Source organism: Leucoraja erinacea, chromosome 10, assembly GCF_028641065.1.
Source record: "Leucoraja erinacea ecotype New England chromosome 10, Leri_hhj_1, whole genome shotgun sequence".
NCBI lineage: Eukaryota > Metazoa > Chordata > Chondrichthyes > Rajiformes > Rajidae > Leucoraja > Leucoraja erinaceus.
In genome coordinates, this window is record NC_073386.1 from 5,340,808 (window position 1) to 5,362,736 (window position 21,929).

At 43.4% G+C, this 21,929-nt stretch overlaps 1 protein-coding gene across 10 annotated transcripts in view; it reads left to right on the forward strand.

The window, feature by feature from the left end:
• Window positions 1-21,929, forward strand: part of LOC129700721 (endophilin-B1-like) — a 43,738-nt gene that overhangs the window by 20,170 nt on the left and 1,639 nt on the right. The window contains exons 6-11 of one of the 10 annotated variants that reach the window (XM_055641328.1): window positions 7,381-7,467; window positions 9,514-9,612; window positions 13,069-13,092; window positions 15,692-15,781; window positions 16,470-16,570; window positions 17,445-17,676. In XM_055641328.1, the coding sequence (XP_055497303.1) occupies window positions 7,381-7,467; window positions 9,514-9,612; window positions 13,069-13,092; window positions 15,692-15,781; window positions 16,470-16,570; window positions 17,445-17,676 (633 nt within the window). The remainder of the gene's footprint in view (window positions 1-7,380; window positions 7,468-9,513; window positions 9,613-13,068; window positions 13,093-15,691; window positions 15,782-16,469; window positions 16,571-17,444; window positions 17,677-21,929) is intronic. The other 9 variants (XM_055641330.1, XM_055641336.1, XM_055641332.1 and 6 more) reach the window with 9 other exon arrangements.

Genomic DNA, 21,929 nt, shown 5'->3' on the forward strand with positions numbered 1-21,929 from the left:
AGACTCACAGCCAGCAGCAACTCTAGCCCAGCCCCGCTCCAACTCCAGAGGAACCCGGGTTGCGGATGAGGGGGCGCAGCTCGGGCTGTGGGCGAACTGCGACTTGTCGCCGTAGCGGCGCATCGGGGAGCGGGTTCTTGTTGGTCCTGACGTCTCCGGCCATCCCCCTGGACAGGAGCTGAGAGACGTCAGGACCACCAGAAGCCGCTCCCCGATGCGCCGCTACAGCGACAAGTGGCAGTTCGCCCACAGCCCGAGCTGCGCCCCCTCATCGGGACACGGACCCACAGGCCCATTGCAAGCACGGAGATCCCAGAGACTCACAGCCAGCAACAACTCTAGCCCAGCCCCGCTCCAACTCCAGAGGAACCCGGGTTGCGGATGAGGGGGCGCAGCTCGGGCTGTGGGCGAACTGCCACTTGTCGCCGTAGCGGCCCATCGGGCAGCGGATTCCTCTGGAGTTGGAGGGACAGGGAGACACAGCGGCTTTTAAGAATGGTGGGCAATCACTTCCAAAGTTCTGCCTACACAGTCAGTACACCTCTCCTACACTTGTCTCCCGCACTAAGATTATCTCGCAGAGAATGATCCCAGCCTAACCCTCCCTATTCTCTCCTATTCTGCAAGAAAAAACTACATTGAAGACTCAAACTCGCGATCGAGTAACTGCCGGGATCGAGGCGCAAACTCGCGACCTTGCGGATATGAGCCAAGCACTCTACCACTGAGCCAGCCGTTAAAATCTACGCTAAAAATCTTCTATTCCGAAATCCGAAAAATTCTGAATTACGAAAAGTGTCTGGTCCCAAGGCTTTCGGATAAAAGGTTGTGCACCTGTACAAGGAATTTGCCTTCGTGCTCCGCCCACAAGTAACAACGTGACATACAGTGACAGTTACGAATGACTCAGAAAACACTAAACATTAATAATAATAATAAAACACTAATGATAAAACACCATTGATCAAGCATGTGAATCAACAAAATACCAGATCAAAGGGAGGCTACAGATTTTTGGCTGTGGCAACTACTCGTGGATAAAAAATGTTTTTATGCCTGGCTGTGGCAGCTTTGACAGACTGGAGTCGCCTTCCAGAGGGAAGTGATTCAAAGAGTTTGTGACCAGGGTGAGAGGGGTCAGAGATGATCTTGCTCTTGCCCGTGAGGGGAGCCTAGTGCAGAGAGTTTCCATGCTCATGAAATTTGAAAGTGATTTCTATTAGATTATATTAATTCTCGAATAGTTTTAAGCACAATCATTGTATGACAGTAATTTGGTTTGGAAATGTGTGTGCAAAATTGCAGAGAAACTGAAGTGTGATTTCTTCTAACTATGCCACATTTTGAGTTAATGTAGTTTTCCACTGCATGAGTAGCTGGTACAAAATGCCCTAATAGATTTATGTTAAGGACAGTGTGAATATGACTATGAAGTATAAATTTAGTACTTACAATTGTAGATGTGTAATGTATTGTGAATAGTTTAATAGACCATGTCTCTGATAGCATTCTCACCTCAAGTCAGAGATTATAAATTCAAGTCCCATTCCAGACACTTGAGCACTAATATCTAATTGAGTGCATGTTTCTGATGAGATTTTAAACCAAGTTTCTTGCAGCCTTTTGGATGTACATTAAAAGAAAATCCCTTGAACTGTTTAAAAAAATATATAAAAGAATGGGGATGGCACGGTGGTGCAACGGTTGAATTGCTGCCTTGCAGTGCCAGAGATCTGCGTTTGAATCTGACCACGGGTGCCATCTACACAGAGTTTGTACGTTCTCCCCGTGACTGCGTGGGGTTTGGCTTTCTCCCACATTCCAAAAGACATACAAGTTTGCAGGTTCATTGGCATAGGCAAGAATTGTAAATTGTCCTTCGTGTGTAGGATAGTGCTAATGTACAGGGATCGATAATCGGCGCGGACTTGGTTGGCTGAAGGGTTTTTTGCCGCACCGTATTTCTAAACTAAACTAAACTTCCACTCTGTGCCTTGCCAGTATTTGTACCGCAGGATAAATCACTTCTACAAATCAGCTGGTTAATATCATGTTACTGTCTGGGACCTCAGAAGTCAGCTGACACACTTCCTGCATTTCAACAGTGATTAGACTGGAAACATATTTCAATTCTGGTAATGTACTTTGGCGTGCCCAGATGTACAAATGACAGCGCAATCCAAATTGCGTAATAATGGTCATAAGGTCATGTGATAGGAGCTGAATTAGTCCATTTGACTCATCAAGTCTACTCTATCATTCAATCATGGCTGATCTATCTCCTCCTCCTAACCCAATTATCCTGCCTTCTCCCCATAACCCTGACACCCGTACTAATCAATAATCTATCTATCTCTGCCTTAAATATCCATTGGTCTCTACAGCCTTCTGTGGCAAAGAATTCCACAGATTCACCACCCTCTGAATAAATAAATTCCTCCTCACCTTCCTAAAGGAACGTCCTGTCATTCTGAGGCTATGACGTCTAGTCCTCGACTCTCCCACTCTATGGATACAACAGTGCTGACAGAAACTGTTTGTCGTCTCCTAGTTCCTAATCAGTGTTTTGTAGTTCAAAAGCTGAAGGAAATGGCAAAATCTGAGGAGAGTCGTGAACATATCTACAAACCCATAGCTTTTCCTCTAAATTCACTGAGGTCCAATAAAGATAAATTACAGAGACTAAAATTAAATGTGACCTTGGGTGGCAGTGTCTGTATCACAATACAACATGTCCTTGCTTGCTTTATGAACTGTCATGATCCAAACAATGGGTTGGGTATTATTTAGATTTACGATTTGCTTTCATGATGAATCAATGTTCTAACCTAATCAGGATCTTGGCCCAATCCCCCAAACTAAACACAGTATTCCCAATTTCTGTCAGGAGCTCTGTTCAACTGAAAGTGTATGTAACTCTTTACATGGTGTTGGGTTAGAAACGGGAAGGAAGAAAGGAGGAAGTTTTGTGTCTACGTATATTGAGCTGTTTGGGAATTTGGGAGGTTTGGGAATTTATTGTGTTCCTGGTAAAGGTGCGTGCTAGGAATGGGAGGAACACTTTTTTTACAAAAGCAGTGATCTTCATTAAGAATTTTTAAAGGAACAATTACCACGTGTAGACCTTAATTATTTTTCTACCCAATAAATGGTTTTCCATTTAAAGCATATCATTAGTACTAAATGAAAACGTTGGTACCTGAGCCTGTTCTTAAGAAGAATGGTCAATGTATATTCACTGATTGGAAACCTGTGACTAGTAGGGCGGCGCAGCAGCAACATTGCTGACTTGCTGCACCAAAGACCCGGTTCGATCCTGGCTGCGGGTGCTGTATGTACAGAGTCTGTATGTTCTCCCCATGACCTGGGTGGGTTTTCTCAAGGTGCTTCGGTTTCCCCCCACACTCCAAAGATATGTAGGTTAATTGGCTACGGTAAAATTGTAAATTGTCCCCAGTGTGTGCAGGATAGTGTTGGTGTGCAGGGATCGCTGGTCGACATGGACTTGGTGGGCTGAAGGCCCTGTTATCGCACTACATCTCTAAACTAAACAGTCTAAACATGGAGGGCATAAGATTAGGGTAAGGGGTGAGAGGGAGTGGGGGAGAGAGACTTCTTACCCAGGGAGTGGTTGGTTCCTAGAACGCGTGGACTGAGTGGCTAATGGAGGCACGTAATGTCACATTTGAATTGCCAAGGTATTAGAAAGCCTTGGACAGGTATGAGAATGTTATGGTTGTGGGCCGAAGGGCTTGTTTATGGACTCCAACTCTACTGAGGAATAAAGGATTGGGATAAAGCCCCAAAGTGCAGGAATATTGTGTCTAAAGACCACTGAAGAAGGTAAAGCGAAAATATTGTGCATTAAAACAGTGAGAATTAGCGATATAATTGACCGATGGGGCTGTAAAAAACTGTATGGAGAGTTATGAGATGGCAGTGATTGAAGCGAAGGGGTGATTAATTTATACAGGTATGGTCATGCGCTAACTCTTGCTAACCTTAATATGATTTAACTTGGAGGAACTTTGAATCTTTCCCAAGTTACGAAGATACTCTTGATATTCTAATGGATTGGGGCCCTACATTGTGTGTGGAAATAAAAAGAACTTACTCCCACGGCTGTACATCGAATGACTGCATTTGTAACAGCAGGAACTATTCAAGTCCAACAGTTGACCAACAAATATGTTCTTGACTAGCAAGACCTTTGGAATGGTGCTGCATTGAATAGGCACATTGCCCTTTTATATTTGTGTCTGTTTTGGTACCTTGATTGAGCTATTACCAAGTGCTTGCTTTGGTCCCAGTAGCACTAACAATTCCTCGCAGAGATTTGTTTCTGCAGTCAGAATAGATTACATTTGAATGACGACTATATTGAATTATAAAATCAACAATATAAATTGATGAGGTAAATGCAGATTTTTACCTCAACAAATGTATGAAAGACGTAAGTGAAATTAAAATAAATGAACAGGAATAGGGGAAGTCACTTTTGAGTGGAGGCACGTTTTGTATAAGCTACATAACTATATAATGAAAGTAAACTCGTGGGATTATTTAATGTATAATTAAAGTACAGAGTTACAGTTAACATGTTGGAGGGATGAACATTTTTGAGGCCCATGTGGCTTTTGCTCATCCATTAACTTGTGTTCTCTTGGATCTTAGTAATGACATGTACCGTGACTTTTTCACACAAAGGGTGGTGGGTGTATGGAATGAGCTGTCAGAGGAGGGTGTTGAGGTAGAGACTAATGCAACATCAAAGAAACAATTGGACAGGTACATGGATAGGACAGGTTTAGAGGGATATGGGCCAAACGCATACAGGTGGGACTGGTGTAGATGGGATATGTGGGTCGGTGTGGGCAAGTTGGGCTGAAGGGCCTGTTTCCACGATGTATGACTCTTGACACGTGAAATAGTAAACCGTTGTGTTGGTAGTTGGTGCTTTAAGAACCTAAGTAGTAGTTGAGAACCCACTTGCCCAGTTGACCATTCACTAGGGTCATGGCTGATCCTCTTGACTCGGATCCACTTTCCATCCTGATCATCAGTTATGCTGAGTTATTCCAGCACTATTATATTTGCAGATTTCCTTATTTGAAGATCTGTTGCTCTGTCTTGAATGCACTCAATGACTTTCATAAAAGGAACTTTCTTAGTCTTGCCTCCGTTCTAAATGCTTGACTCTTGAGTATCCCCTAGCTCTAATCTTTTCGTCCAGAGGGATACTGTCTCAACATCTACCCTGTCATTAATGCTTGACTTCATGAAAACACTTTTTTTTCTAAATACCACTTAGTATTGACCAAGGTAGATACAAAATGCTGGAGTAACTCAGCGGGCCAGGCAGCATCTATGGAGAGAAGGAATGGGTGATGTTTCGGGTCGAGACCTTTCTTCAGACAGAAGGCTTCGGTTTAAACCAGCATTTGTGCCTACCTTTGATTTAAAGCAGCATCTGCAGTTCTTTCCTATAGGAAATGCATCTGCCAAAGGAAGATGTATGCGCCTTGGAGTCATTCATCCATGTTGCAATGACTCCAAAGCGCATACATCCTCCTTTGGATACAAAGGATCATGCTGCATCTGGTCTTGTCAAAGCCGTGTACTATCGTTATATTTATTTTAATGCCCCCATGCAATAAAGACTAATGTAGCAATTACCTTCTGAATTGCTTGGGGCATAGCTGATCGAAACTGTAATTTTACGGCTCCAGAGGTCTGAGATCGATCCTGACCTCGGGTGTTGTTTGTGTGGAGTTTGCACATTCTCCGTGACTGCATTGGTTACTTCCGGTTTCCTCCCGCATCCCAAAGACGTGTGGGTTTGTGGGTTATTTGGCGTCTGTAAATTAATTGCCCCCAATGTGTAGGGAATGGATGCGAAAGTGGAATAACATAGAATGAGTGTGAATGGGCGATCGATGGACAGCATGGTTAAAGGGATGGTTTCCATGTTGTATCTGTCAATCATTTAATCAATCCTAAAACCTGTATGTGTTTACTTTCTGCATTTCATAAATGAAAATGCCAAGATCTTTATCTACCAACGCTTACTAGTTCCTCATCATGTTTTTCCAAATAAATATTCTTTCTAACCCTAACAATTTGCTCAGACATTTGTCAAAATATTTTTTCTTTTGTAAAGTATCGTTGAGCATGCCAACTCATTCTGATTTTCTAACGAGAATTTTGGAACAATATACGTAGGATTGAACTGCAGATGCTGGTTTAAACCGAAGATAGACGCAAAAAGCTGCAGTAACTCAGTGGGACATGCAGCATCTCTGGAGAGAAGGCATGGGTGGTGTTTTTGGTTAAGACCCTTCTTCAGACTAGTCAAAGCTGCTGCCTGTCCCACTGAGTTTCTCCAGCTTTTTGTGTCTATTTTGGAACTACAGTTCTCCTTTATTTGTTCACCTGCTACATAAGCTGCATGGTTACATTTACTCCCTTCCAACCGCCTGGAGCTATCCAAGAAAGGCTCATGTTAGATGGTCATCACAATGTGTTTGTTGCACTTGATCAAACTTGAGCATCGGCAGATCAAGTTTGAAAATGGTCAAAGGGCAACTTTTTTTCCGTAAAATAGCAAAACGAAAATAATACAATTTATATCATGGTTTGACTATCTGAAAAAGACCAGATTTGGTTAACGGGTCCAAAATAACTTCCCGACAAATACATCTCGCTGTTATTTCAAGATTCGTCGAAAGATAATTCGACTTTTTGGTGAAGTTTTGACACAACAAAAATCAGAGTTATGTCTTATCCAATTCCATTGCAATTGTTATATTGCTTAATTCCATTACAATTGTCTTACATTTTAGCTGTACAGAAAACAGGTTTGGATCCAGACTTGTTTAAACCTAGATACATATTTACCAAGTAAACAGCCATGTACCCAAATATGCTGATCACATGATTGCGAATTCTGTGTTGGTTCTGGGCTTAAGCAGAGAAGTATATTGACTGGTTGCCACGTCATTATTAGCATCCTCTGTGGGTATTTAACAAGCATTTAATGAAAAATGATGGACATGACCACCCTACAGTAAGATATGTGATCAGTGTTCACTGTTTGTCTTCAGTGAGGCAAATTACAGGTATTTTTGGCATCATGCCCCAAACAAAAATCTATATTTTAGATGGGGAGTAGAGAAGTTAGAAGTTAGGGAATAAAGAAGTTAATTGGTAATTAGAACAGCATGTGATTATGCCGGTCAATTATAACATTTGCTTTTAATTGCTAATTAAAGTTTGTTGTAACTTGTACAGTGCATGGCTCTTTGGCTTTTTTCACATAACCTAACGTAATCTATCTAACATGTGTTTCTTGTCCTTCTCTACTTTACCTGAATGTTCTAGCAACTAAACGCTACTCAGGCTGAAGGAGACAACCTTATGGTAAATTTATCTTACATGCTCAACTTGCTGCATGTAAAATGGCTGAAGGTTTGTTAGCCTTGTGTGTCTTGACTTTAAACTTGAATGCCTACTCTTGCTATCTCATCCAGGTGTGCCCGAGTTGACAAGATGTTTCTTGTTACCTCGGGTTAAACTGAATTTCAATGGGCAAATTCACTGTTATTTTGAAACTTTTTTTACCTATTTCGCTCCAGTTTACACGGATTCCATTTTTCTCCTCGGGTTCAGTGTTTTAAATTTTCTCGATGAGACTCTTGAGACTGTAGATGCTGGAATCTAGAGCAACAAACAATGATGGAGGACCTCGGGCGGCACAGTGTTGCAGCATTAGAGCTGCTGCCTCATGGCGCCAGAGACCCAGATCTGATCCTGACCTTGGTGTGCTGTCTGTGCAGAGTTTGCATGTTCTCCCTGTGACTATGTTGGGTTTTCGCCAGGTGCTCAGTTTTCCTCCCACGTTCAAAAGACACGCAGGTTTGTGAGTTAATTGGCTTCTGTAAAATGCCTCTAGTGTGTAGGATGCAAAAGTGCGATAACATAGAACTAGTGTATGGATGATCGATAGTTGGCATGGACCCGGTGGGCTGAAAGGGCTGTTTCCACACTGAATTTCTGAACTCAGCAGATCGTGCAGCATCTGTGGCGAGAAAGGTATTGCTTATGTTAAAGTAAACTAGAGTTGCTGCTGGATCCACTGAGTACACCCAGAAGATTGCGGAAGCAAGGAACTGCAGATGCTGGTTTACAAAAATTCAACACAATGCTGGAGTAAGTACCTTGTGTCCTTTTCTCCTCCAAAAGATTGGTATTGCTCCAGATTCCAGCATCTGTAGCCTCACGTGTCTCCATATAATCCACCAATATTTCCACAGATGGGATTACGCATTTTTGCTATTTAAAAAGTTGCAATGAGATCAAACTGAATTTTCAGTTCTCCAATTCTCTGGTTTTGGGAATGCTGTCTAAATAGTGTGCTGATGCCACAATTATCAAATGTTTTGGGAAGAGAGCAAGAGACTGCTTATTTTCAAACTGATGCGCGCAGCCTTGATAAAACTGAAGTGATCTCCTATTCAATTACTAAGAAATCCCAATGTTTTGCCAGAACCTGGTTTCTCTGAGGTAAACTCTCTGAGCCCCCATTTATTTTAATTTTATTTTTTCCCCATGCCCTCGGCCCACCCAGTCCATGCCCGACCATCGAACCCCCATTTAGCACTATCCTACACCATCGGGACAATTTACAATTTTTACCAAAGGCAATTGACCTACAAACCTGTACCTCGCCCAGGTCCGATCTCCCACAGATCCTTCAAACATTGCTGGGATCACAGGAAAAGTTATCATTACTTTGTGTCTGGAAAAGGAACTGAATTTAAGATGTTTAAGGGTAATTGGAATAATATCCGACAGCACCGAAATTCTGCCTGACCAGCACTACGCAAGTCCTGAGTCCTGTCAGAGATTTAGTGAATTTCAATTTAAGTTATTCATTCAGGTTTTACTGGGTTTCATTGAGCAATAGTATTTTGATGGCAAGAGGAGGTATTGTGGTGTTTTTATTCCATTGCTGTTTCTGTTTCTTCACATCTTCTAAAATTGTACGATTTTGTTACAAGCCCTTTCAGTGCTTAAGGCCATCATGTTTCATTTTAAATCACTTAAAAAAAAATCAACATTTTTTTCACTATTTTGCTCATCAAATATATTTAAAGCATCTAATCGGTGTCTTTTGGATAACCTGTTATCTTTGGTCTGGCTGAACTGCACTGAAAGAGTTTTTAGCTCAATGAGAGAAATGTTGCTCTTAATAGTATGAATTGGTGAAAGTGTGAATCAAGTTACACCTAAATGCTGCAGTTCAAAGCAAAACCTTTTGCAATGGGGTATTTTTATACATAAATTTTAAAATCCTGGGTGTTTAAAATCAGCCATGGTTCTTGGTGGTCATTTGGGTATCTCAATGCAACATTGTTCAACATTGTCCCTCTACTGCCTTATACAATAGTGGCACCTTCTTGGGAAGTTATCCACTGGTGAATTCAAAGCTGTTTTATTCTGGCTCCTCTTCAGAATTGTCTGGCTGTATCCCTTCCTTGCGGTTATGGCAAAGCTGCTCTGGATCGTGGACTACCTCAGATCCAACTACCACTCGCCCTGGCCTCCTTCACGGTAGCCTCATTCATGTTTAATTTGCTCTGTATATCCAAAGTAATAGTTACCCTCTGGTGCAGACCCTGTGCACTTCTCAAAGTTACTTTTTGTCTTTCGTGTTTTATTTCCTCAGACTGAGACACAAGTGTATGGTGGGAGGTATGTGTGTGCCTTACAAGTCAACCTGCCCTTCCTGTCGAAAGTTCCACTCCCACTTCAATGAAAAGTCATTCACCTGAAACATTAACTCTGCTTTCCATGCAGATGTATGCAGATCTGCCGTGTACTTCCTGTAAATTCACTATTGTAACACAGCGGGTCAGGCAGCTCCTCTGGAGAAAAACGATGAGTAAATTATTGAAGTCAGAAGAAGGGTCCTGACCCGAAACGTCACACATCCAATTTCTCCTGAGATGCAGCCTGAACCATTGCATTACTCCAGCACTTTGTGCCTAGCTGTGGTGCAATGTTTCTGGCAGTCATACTTAGGAGTGCAGAACCTCAGTGCAGTGTCTGTAAAACCACTGGAAATGTTTTACAGACTGTGCAGCTATCACTGGCACAGTCCTGCATAGACACTGTGGGCCAAAGAGCCTGTTCCTGTGCTGTACTGTTCTGTGTCTATGGGCATCTTGGTTGCCGTGAACAAATGGCCCGTTTCTGTGCTATACTACTGTAGCTAACAGGCGATAGATACAAAATACTGGAATAACTCAGCAGGACAGATAGCACCTGTGGAAAGAAGGAATGGATGATGTTTCGGGTCAAGACCCTTCTTCAGATTAGTCAAGGGAAAGGGAAACGAGCTATTGACCAGTGATTTAGAGAAATAGAGCAAATGGATGAAAGATATGCAAAAAAAGTAATTATGATAAAGGAAACAAGCTATTGTTAGCTGTTTACTAAGTTAGAACAGGAACCTGGTACAACCTGGGTGGGGGAGAGATGGAGAGAGAGAGGGAGTGCATGGGTTACTTGAAGTTGGAGAAATCCATATCATATCACTGGGTTTTAAGCAGCCCGCACAAAATATGAGATGCTGGTTCCTCCAATTTACGATTAGCCTCACTCTGACAGTGGAGGAGGCCTAGGACAGAAATTTGCTTCAGCAGTCCACTCTGCTCCTCAGTAATTGCTTCTTCCAAACCTGGCCTACAATCTGCTTGCTTTCCTTTTATTGCAACAATAGTGTCCTTCAACTACTTCACTCGGTAGCAGATTCCACCTTCGCATCCCTCAAGAATAAAACTCTTTAAGCAAACTAAACCAATAGCATTAATCCAGATCCACTTTATTAAACAATTTCTACCAGTATTTAATTTGTAATTTACTTTTTTTGCATTATCAATGAAGGGAGAGATAGATCAGCCATGATTGAATGGTGGAGTTGACTTGATGGGCCGAATGGCCTAATTATGCTCCTATCTCTTATGATCTTATGATTACCACTTTGGTGTTTTCAATCGGGTTAGAAGGCAAACTATTTTTAAATCATCTCTACTTCAAGACCTGCTGCAGTGAGGTATGATGGTGTAGCTGGTCGAGACTCTGCCTCGCAGTGCAAGAAACCGTGGTTTGGTCCAACATGGGGTGCTGCCTGTGTGGAGTTTGCACATTCTTCCTGTGACCGCGTGGGTTTCAGCAAGATGCTCCAATTTCCTACCGCTTCCCAAAGATGTGTGGGTTTGTAGGTTATTTGGCCTCTACAAATTGCCCTTAATGTGCAAGGAGTGGATGCAAAAGTGGGATAACGTAGATCTTGTGTGAACAGGTGATCGATGGTCAGCATGGACTTGGTGGGCCGATGGGTCAGTTTCCATGCTGTATCTCTTAACTAAACTAAATAATCTTGCAAGATAAATGTTACGAGGCATTGGTATTTCAGACCTTGTAACATTGTTGCTCTTAAAGCTTGCCATTGTGCCCAATTTAGGGCATGGAGTCATTTTACTATGGGTGACAGCCTGCTTGTAAACCAGTGGCCATTTTGTCAACATCCAGGGATGGCTAGCTAAATTCAATACCCTTTGAAGAGCTGTGTTATTCTGCATTGCCCTTAAATTTGCTGCCACAGCTAAATTCACTTGATTCCCAATTTTTTTCACGATCGAGTATGTGAAATAAACGTTTTTATTTTTTAGCCCCATCGCCCCCCTTCCCCCCCCCCACCTCTTGTAGGTAATGCAGTGAATGCCAGGAATTAAAATAAGCTTCTTTAAATCAGAAGATAAGAGTTGGCAGTTACTGAAATCCAGAACACTGGAAAAACTGAGCAGGTTAAGCAGCACCAGTGAAGGCAAAAGTTGTAAGTCGGTATTTTGCACCAAGATCCTGCCCAGGGACTGTGAAACGGGAAGATTGTCTGTGTTTAGCAGTACACGCCCACCATCTATGTTCTGGCAACTGGTGGTTCGGTCCCCTCCTTTAATCCGGACAAAATTGCCTCGTGTGCCCATATTCGCCCCACCTACCCCACCCAGACTCATCTGTCCATCTAGTTTTCTTTTCCCGTTGTGTCGGAAGGAACTACAGATGCTGTTTTACACCGAGGAGAGACAGGAAATGCTAGAGTAACTCTGCGGGACAGGCAGCATCTCTGGAAAGAAGGAATGGATGATGTTTTGAGTCAAGACCCTTCATCAGACTCCATCTGACGAAGGGTCTCGGCCCGAAACGTCACCCATTCCTTCTCTCCAGAGACACGGCCAGGCCCGCTGAGTTATTCCAACATTTTGTGTCTCTTCCCTTTGTTCATTCTTCACATTCCCCCCCCATCTAGTTCCATCCGTTCAGTATCCTCTCCCCATCTCTCATTCTGCCTATCACTCTCCAGCCTCTATCCCACCCCAACCCTCCGAGCTAGTGGTACGTACTCATCCTTCCTGATCCCTAATGCAGGGTCTTGAACCAAAATATCGACTTGTACCTTTTGCTCCACAAATGCTGCTTAAACCCTCGAGTTTCTTTTAATATTCTGTTTGCAATGTTGATGATCCCACGTCTGTGGATCCTGGATTTGATACTAAGATGAATCTTAGCTGCCATTATAATGTGCACAATTTCTAATGGACATTGTGTATGTGATAAATGTTAGTAAGTGCTGTAGAATTTTTTTTAGTACTGTGGTGTTTGTTAATTTTGAAACTCCTTAAAGCCAATATTAAAGTATTCACAATTGGCATCGTTATCATAAAGTGGGCATATGAATCAAACAGAGGTACAAATATCAGAGCTGAGAGAAACTCATAGGTGTAATCAGCAGTTCAAAATTAATCTTCAGCTAAAGAGCATGCAGCATTTGTGTTTGATTTCAGTTTATTTTTGTCATCTTGCATGTATTTTTTTTCAGTCATTAATTTTCTTATTAAGCAGTAATTAAAATAGGCTGGTTTGTCAGCTGTTTTATATCAAATCTGCATTTCCACAAATATAATGTAAATCAGTGATTTTGTTGTTTGTTTAAATGCTTGACAGCTTTGGGCAGAGGAGGTGACAAATGTAAGTAAAAAAAACGTAAAAATGTTTTCTTGCCATTATAAAGTTGAAAAGTGTTATATTGAGTGAATACTTTATTGTCACATGTGAGAAGTCACAGTGAAATTATTTGCTTGCGTACCCAAGGTATACCCAGTCTGGAGAAGGGTCTCGAGCCGAAACTTCACCTGTTCCTTCTCTCCAGAGACGCTGCCTGTCCCGCTGAGTTACTCCAGCTTTTAGTGTCTATCTTATGGGTATACCTTGATGGTCCCCCCCCCCACACCAGGTCTTCTATTGCCCATTGGCGCAGAAACTTGGGGTGATATTTGAATTGATTAATTAAAGGGAAAAGTAGCAACTTCTGAACCAAAATCAAGAGTGCGACATTATCCTAATGGTAGAGTTGCTGCCTTTACGCGCTCGCAGCGCCAGAGACCCAGGTTCGATCCCGACCACGGGTGCTGTCTGTACGGAGTTTGTACATTCCCCCCCATGACCGCATAGGTTTTCTCTGAGATCTTCTGTTTCCTCCCTCCCTGGAAGGAAACCGAAGATCTCGGAGAAAACCTATGCAGTCGTGGGGGGGAGGACGTAAAAACTCCGCACAGACAGCACCCGTAGACGTACAGGTTGATAGGCTTGGTATAAATGTAAATTTCCCTAGTGTGTGTAGGATAGTGTTAGAGTGCAGGGATCGCTGGTCGGTGCGTACTTGGCTGGGCCAAAGGGCCTGTTTCTGCATTGTATCTCGAAACTAAATTAAAAGTATATAACAATTTCAATATTAAAATGAGCTTTTAAAGAAGGAAGTTGTGTTATTGCAAAATGGCTTCCGCTTCCCAGCGCAGTGTTGTTCTCGCAGAGACGGATGGCATTGTGCAATGCGGACGTGTTTGTGTCACATCAAAGTTCTGTATCTCCTCTGATGTGGCTGAACTACACTGACACAATTGCCAAATTTCCTGTAGCGTTGAAGCATTAGAAGGCAGCATGGTTAAGGAGGAACTGCAGATGCTGATTTACATCATCATGGAAATACACACAGCTTATGGAGTAACTCAGCGGGTCAGGCAGCATCTCCGGAGAAAAGGGACAGGTGATGTTTGGGGTCGAGGCCCTTGTTCAGGCTCAAAACTCAGATGAAAGTGGCACTGCTTGGATTCAGTAAGAGATCAGTTAGAGACTTTGATGTTTGGTAATTAGCTAAGGAAAAGCAAGAGGGCACCTGGAATTGACAAATCAATTTGTCTGCACGTTGGCGCAGCGGTAGAGTTACTGCCTAAATGTGCCAGAGACCCAGGTTCGATCCTGACTATGGATGCTTGACTTTTTTTAGTCCGTGCGTTCTCCCCGAGACCTGCGTGAGTTTTCTCCAGGATCTCCGGTTTCCTCCCACACTCCAAAGGTTTGTAGATTAATTGGCTTGGTATCGATGCAAAATTGTCCCTAGTGTGCGTAGGATAGTGTAGTGTGTGGGGATCGCTGGTCGGCACGGACTCGGTGGGCTGAAGGGCCTGTTTCGGCGCCTTATCGCTAAACTGAACTCAACTAAAACTAATTTGTTTTGTACATTTTGTTAATTTCCTTTGGGCAAATCAATGGTTTTCTGAACGCAACAGCTAAGATTTTACAAAAACTGCAAAAAAACACATTTTAAACCAATAGCTTTCTAATGTTTGTATTCTGGAAATCCTCAAACCAGTTCATCATGCTCCTAACTTTAAAAGAAAATGCAGAATTGACGTAAGAGGGGAGGACCTGAGCTATAGGGAGAGGTTGGGTATGTTAAGACAATTCCTTGGACCACAGGAGGATGAGGGGTGATCTTGTAGAGGTGTATAAAATCATGAGGGGAATGGAAAGGGTGAATGCAGAGTCTTTCACCCAGAGTAGGGGAATCAAGAACCAGGAGGCATTGGATTGAGGGGAAAGATTTAATAGGAACCCTGAAGGGTAACTTTGTCACGGAGAGGGTGGTGGGTATATGGAACAAGCTGTCAGGAGAAGTAGTTGAGGCAGGTACTATAACATTTAAAAGTTATTTGGGCAGGTACATGGATAGGATAGGTTTGGAGGGACATGGGGCAGATGTGGGCAAGTGGGACTAGTGTTGATGGGGCATGTTGGTCGGCATGGGCAAGTTGGGCCGAAGGGCCTGTTTCCATGCTGCACAACTCAACGACTCTACGAAAGTTTTCTAAAGGAAATTATGCTGTTTCCTTTAAACAAATATCCAGCATCAGCATTAAAGATATTGAAATACCAAAACAAATGCAGACTGTTCCATGGAAGTTTGGGAAACGGAATGACACATGGGAACCCAGTGTGAAACTTTGCCATTTAAGGAATTGCATGATTAACATAAATGGCATATAAAGATAGTAGCAAGAACATTTTGAACGCACAAAATGTGTTAGGCAGGCACTAGGCTTGGTTTTCTTGATTGAGCACTTATCCTGGCATTGTAGCGTGTATTTTGTTTTAGTAGTAAATTTTGTATTTATATGCAAGAAGCTGTGATTAGATTTGCACTGCATTATGATTCAAATGTTTAGTGGCATACAGAAATATTTTGGCTCTAGCCAGATTATTTTTTTTAAAGAACTGTCTTTCTGCACAGGCTGAGCAGGAAGTGCGAATCACACAGAGCGACTTTGACCGCCAGGCTGAGATCACAAGACTTTTGCTTGAGGGGATCAGCAGTACACATGTAAGTTGTCCTTCTGTGTAGGAAGATAGACACACAAAATACTGGAGTAACACAGCGGGTCAGACATCATCTCCGGAGAATATAGCCGAGAATATTGCGGGGAAACTAGAGAGGAAACTGCGATGGCCCTGGTACAACGGCCTGTCGGCCCGCAGCCGCATTGAGGGCGTACGCAGCGCCTCGACGGGCGTACGCAACGTCTCACCGTCGTACGCAGCGTCTTGACGCCGTACACCTAGCGCGTGGCGTTGCGCGATGACGTCACCGCCCGGCGTGCCATAGCGCGATGACGTCACCGCCCGACGCCATGCGACGTCCAAATTCAGTCGGCCCACCTGCTGCCCAGCTGATTGGTGAGTATGATGTCGGGACCAGCCCCGCACAACTCCATACGCCTCTGCGGTTGGAAGTGGGACCGGCCCCGCGAGGCCGTACTCCTCAAGCCACCACGTTTGGTTGCGCTAATGGGGTGGGACAGGCCCTTTAAGTTGTCTTTTTCGTTTGTCACTGCACTAGATCTATTGTGCTTTGACCTCACTCCGCTTGTTCTGTTAACAAGCCCCAGTGATATTCCATCTCTTACTATTTTGCATTCACGGGCCGTAAAACACTCTCTCAGTCCTTGTATTGTGGTTGATTGCCAAATTATCTCCATTGTTGTTTTCTCTTTGTCCCCATTCCCCTCCAGGCACACCACCTTCGCTGCTTGCACGAGTATGTCGATGCCCAAGTGACCTACTATGCACAATGCTATCAGTATATGGTTGATTTGCAAAAGCAGCTTGGAAGGTAATTTGGATTTGGAATAAGAATTTTTTTTTGTCTCTCCATTCTATGGTGTCACAGGGGAGTAAAGCAATTAAAAAAATGTTTGCATTCACTTTGTAATTTTTTGTGTATAGCTATACATCCACTAATTTTCTGTCTTGTGAAAAATAATTGCCTCGAACATGTCTTGGGTCAGACATCTTTGGATTATGAATGGGGCATGAATGAACTAAGCCTTGCTTACTGTTCCATATCACATTTTGCTTTATTCAACATTTATTAACATAACCATGGGATATGCATCAATATTTTATGACGCTACAGATTTTTAATATAAAAATGAACAGCAGATGCTGGTTTATACCAAAGATAGACACATAGTGCTGTGTGAACTCGGTGGGTCAGGCAGCATATCTGGAGAATATGGGTCAGAGGGTGGTGAATCTGTGGAATTCTTTGCCACAGAAGGCAGTGGAAGCCATCGATGGATTATTGTTAAGGCGGAGATTGATAAATTCCTGATTAATACGGGTGTCGGTTACAGGGAGAAGGCAGGAGAATGGGGTTGAGAGGGAAAGATAGATCAGCCATGATTGAATGGTGGAGTAGACTTGATGAGCCGAATGGCCTAATTCTGTTCATATAACTTGTGAACTTATGAAACTAGATGGGTCTAAAGAAGGGTCCCGACCTGAAACGTCACTTAGCCAATTTCTCCATAGGTGCTCCTTGGACCTGTTGGGTTACTCCAGCACTTTGTGTCTTTCTTTGTTTGTTTTTTTGTGAAGTTTGGTGTTGATGTAGTAACAGTTTGCAGATGTTAAGATAAATTTAGTGAGAATGTCTTAATTTTTGTCAGTTTATCCACGTTCATGTTTACCGTTTTATTTTCTAGTTTTCCGACCTCGTTCACTTCCAACAACAATCAGATTGCCTCAGCGCCAGTTTCATCCAACACCGTGCCACCATTTTCTGCATCTTCAGTCCCACTATCCACGTTAAACAATCCAATCGCTGCCACTGGTACCACAGACTATAAGATGTCGTCTAGTGGCACAAGAAAAGCTCGTGTTCTCTACGATTATGATGCTGCAGACAGCAGTGAGTTGTCGCTTTTAGCTGATGAGGTGAGCAAAAATGGGTCAACATTTGAGTGTTATTCTTATGCCATTGAATAAAATACTTGGTAGACAAAAAATGCTGGAGTAACTCAGCAGGCGAGTCAGCACCTCTGGAGAGAAGGAATGGGTGACGTTTCATGTCGAGACCCTTCTTCAGACTGATAAAATACTTTCTTTGTTTAGTTTAGTTCAAAGACGTAGTGCGGAAACTAGCCTTTTGGCAAACCGAGCCCGTGCCGACCAGCAACCCTGGCACACAAACACCATCCTACACACACCAGGGACAGTTTACAATTTTACCAAGCCAATTAGCCTACAATCCTGTACGCCTTTCGAGTGTGGGAGAAAACTCACGTAGGTCAGGGGGGAGAATATACATAGAAACATTGAAAAATAGGTGCAGGAGGAGGCCGTTCGGCCCTTCGAGCCTGCACCGCCATTCATTGCGATCATGGCTGATCGTTCCCAATCAATAACCCGTGCCTCCCCATATCCCTTGATTCCACTAGCCCCTCTCTCTCTCTCAAACTCCGTACAGACTATAACCGTAATCAGGATTAAATCCGAGTCTCTGGCGTGCTAAGGCAGCAACTCTACCACTGCGCCAGCAGGCCGCCCTCTCTCCTAATAATAACCATATAACAATTACAGCACGGAAACAGGCCATCTCGGCCCTACAAGTCCATGCCGAACAAATTTTTTTTTCCCCCTTAGTCCCACCTGCCTGCACTCATACCATAACCCTCCATTCCCTTCTCATCCATATGCCTATCCAATTTATTTTTAAATGATACCAATGAACCTGCCTCCACCACTTCCACTGGGAGCTCATTCCACACCGCCACCACTCTCTGCGTAAAGAAGTTCCCCCACATATTACCCCTAAACTTCTGTCTCTTAATTCTGAAGTCATGTCCTCTTTTTTGAATCTTCCCTATTCTCAAAGGGAAAAGCTTGTCCACATCAACTCTGTCTATTCCTCTCATCATTTTAAAGACCTCTATCAAGTCCCCCCTTAACCTTCTGCGCTCCAGAGAATAAAGACCTAACTTATTCAACCTATCTCTGTAACTTAGTTGTTGAAACCCAGGCAACATTCTTGTAAATCTCCTCTGTACTCTCTCTATTTTGTTGACATCCTTCCTATAATTGGGCGACCAAAATTGTACACCATACTCCAGATTTGGTCTCACCAATGCCTTGTACAATTTTAACATTACATCCCAGCTTCTATACTCATAATCATAATCGATAAAACTCCTTTTGGAGTAGTGGGGCATTGGAGATGTGGCCAAATGTCCATTATTTATTGGATGCAGCTTATCTTATAGAACAGTAGAGCGCATGAACTGACCCTTGGGCCCACAATGTCTGTGCTGAACACGATGCCAGTACTAACTCTTATCTACCTGTACATAATCCATATCCCTCCATTCCCAGCAGTCATGTGCCTGTCTAAATGATATTTGTCCCCACCACCATCCCCGGCAGCGCATTCCAAACACACACCACAGAATGGTCCCGCATACCTCCTTTAAACTTTGCTCATGTCACATTAAGGCCATGCTCTCTCCTTAGTATATTTCCATCTTGGGAAAAGGATTCTGTCTATCTTATCAATGCCTCTCATCATTTTATGTACTTCTATTGGGTCTCCCTTCAACAACCAGCGTTCCAGAGAAAATAATCCAAGTCTAAAATGATGAGAGGGATAGACAGAGTTGACGTGGATAAGCTTTTTCCTTTGAGAGTAGGGAAGATTCAAACAAGAGGACATGATTTGAGAATGAAGGGACAAAAGTTTAGGGGTAACATGAGGGGGAACTTCTTTACTCAGAGAGTGGTAGCGGTGTGGAATGAGCTTCCAGTGGAAGTTGTGGAGGCAGGTTCGATTTTATCATTTAAAAATAAATTGGATAGGTATATGGACGGGAAAGGAATGGAGGGTTATGGTCTGAGTGCAGGTAGATGGGACTAGGGGAGAATAAGTGTTCGGCACGGACAAGAAGGGCCGAGATGGCCTGTTTCCGTGCTGTAATTGTTATGTGGTTATAAGTTTGTCCGCCCTCTCCTTGCTGCTCATTTCCCCCTAATCAAGGCATCATTCTGCTAAATTTCCTCTGCACCCTTTCCAAAGCCTCCACATCCTTCCTGCAATGGCCTGATTGGAACTGCACACAATACTCCAAAAATGTGGCCTAGCCAAAGTCCGCTAAAGCTCACTGACTCCTATACTCAATGCTTTGATATATACCAAATATTTAACCAAATATACCATGTGCCTGATGTACCACTTTACTGATTTTCTGCTCCTATTGTTTTTAACTCCAGAGAAGCTGATTTGACCATTCCTACACTTCCTAGGCTATCCTGGTCTCTGCTGCTCAGCTGCTGCTTGCTTTAGTTGGCCAATCCATCAGGACATTTTAATAAGGAACATTATTGTCAGAATTTCAGTATTAAAGGATGTTCTTTTAGGAAGGAGCTGAGGAGAAATTTCTTTAGGTGAATCTGTGGAATTCTTTGCCACGGAAGGCTGTAGAGGCCGTCAGTGGATATATTCAAGGCAGAGATAGACAGATTCTTGATTAATATGGGTGTCAGAGGTTATGGGGAGAAGGCGGGAGAATGGATTTAGGAGGGAGAGATAGATCAGCCATGATTGAATGACGGAGCACTTGACGGTGCGAATAGCCTAATTTTCTATTCCTATAACTTATGACCTTATGAGAACCATTTTATCATTGAAATTCACTCCATAGGCCTAGAAGTTATCAAAAGACAGATGTCAGGGTGTAACTTTAATAAGGTTTCTTTGACTTTCGATTGTTTACTTGGTGGAAGCTTGTGACCCTTCCCTCCAATCCTGGCCGCCTGATAAGGCTCTTCCTCTCCCTTGCCCAGTCCACCACAGTTACTGACCTGCCCACCGTCGAAGGAATCTCAAAAAAGGCAGCCAGCATCATCAAAGAGCCACACCATCGTGGCCAGCCTCTCATTTCACTCTCGCCATCGGGAAGAAGGTATAGGAGTCTGAAAACTGTAACGTTTGGGGTGGTATAGTGGTAGAGCTGCTGCATTGCAGCCCCAGGGACCAAGGTTTGACCCTGACTACAGGTGCTGCCTGTGCGGAGTTTGCACGATCTCCCAGTGACCGCCTGGGTTTTCTCCAGGTTCTCCAGTTTCCTTACACAGAGAGTTGTGAGTCTGTGGAATTCTCTGCCTCAGAGGGCGGTTCTCTGGGTGCTTTCAAGGGAGAGCTAGATAGGGCTCTTAAAGATAGCGGAGTCAGGGGATATGGGGAGAAGGCAGGAACTGGGTACTGATTGGGGATGATCAGCCATGACCACATTGAATGGTGGTGCTGGCTCGAAGGGCCGAATGGCCTACTCCTGCACCTATTGTCTATTGTCACACTCCAAAGATGTACAGGTTTGTAAGTTAATTGGCTTCAGTAAAAATTGTAAATTGTCCCTAATGTATAATATGATGCTAGTGTACAGGGCATGACTGGCTGAAGGGCCTGTTTCTGCACTGTGTCTCTGTGTAATGTCCAGGTTGAGTAACAGCTTCTTCCCAACAACCATGAAGGCCATTGAACACTCCAAACTCCAACTAAACTCTGAACTACCAATTGCCTAGGGACTTTGGGCTTTGTTTATAGCTCTATATTGAGTTTGTCATTTATTGAACTTTTTTTATTTGTTTATTATATAATCTATTGCCTACTGTGTTTACAATTCTGTTTTGCTGCTGCAGCTAAGAATTTCATTGTTCCATTTCGGTAGATATGACAATAAAAACAACTCTTGACACTTATGTTCGGAAGTGGCGGCGCTGTTGAACAGCTGCGGCTCGCCTGCAGTCTGTCTGTTTTTACTTTTTTTTGTTGTTTTTTTTGTCTTGTTTAGTTAAATTTTTGGTTATTAGGTTGTGTTATGTGGTGGGGGGGGGGCTGAAACGGGGCTTTCTGTCTCTCCCTTTGGGGGAATGCAACTTTTTCTTGTCGTATCCCCCTTCTCTGCCTCCATCTGCGCTGAGGCCTAATGGCGGAGCTGGCGGCCTCCAACCTGCGACTGACCTCGAGGCTCCGGAGGTAGAGACAGCCAGGACTCACCAAGCTGGCCGTCTTCGAGCTGTGGCGGCGTTCGGACGCTCAAGTGGCAACAGCACGACTCGACGCTCTGGTGACGGCGGCGCGGGGCTGGGACGGTGCTGGCTGAGACGCTCCAGTGGCAGCCGCACGACTCTGGGCTGGG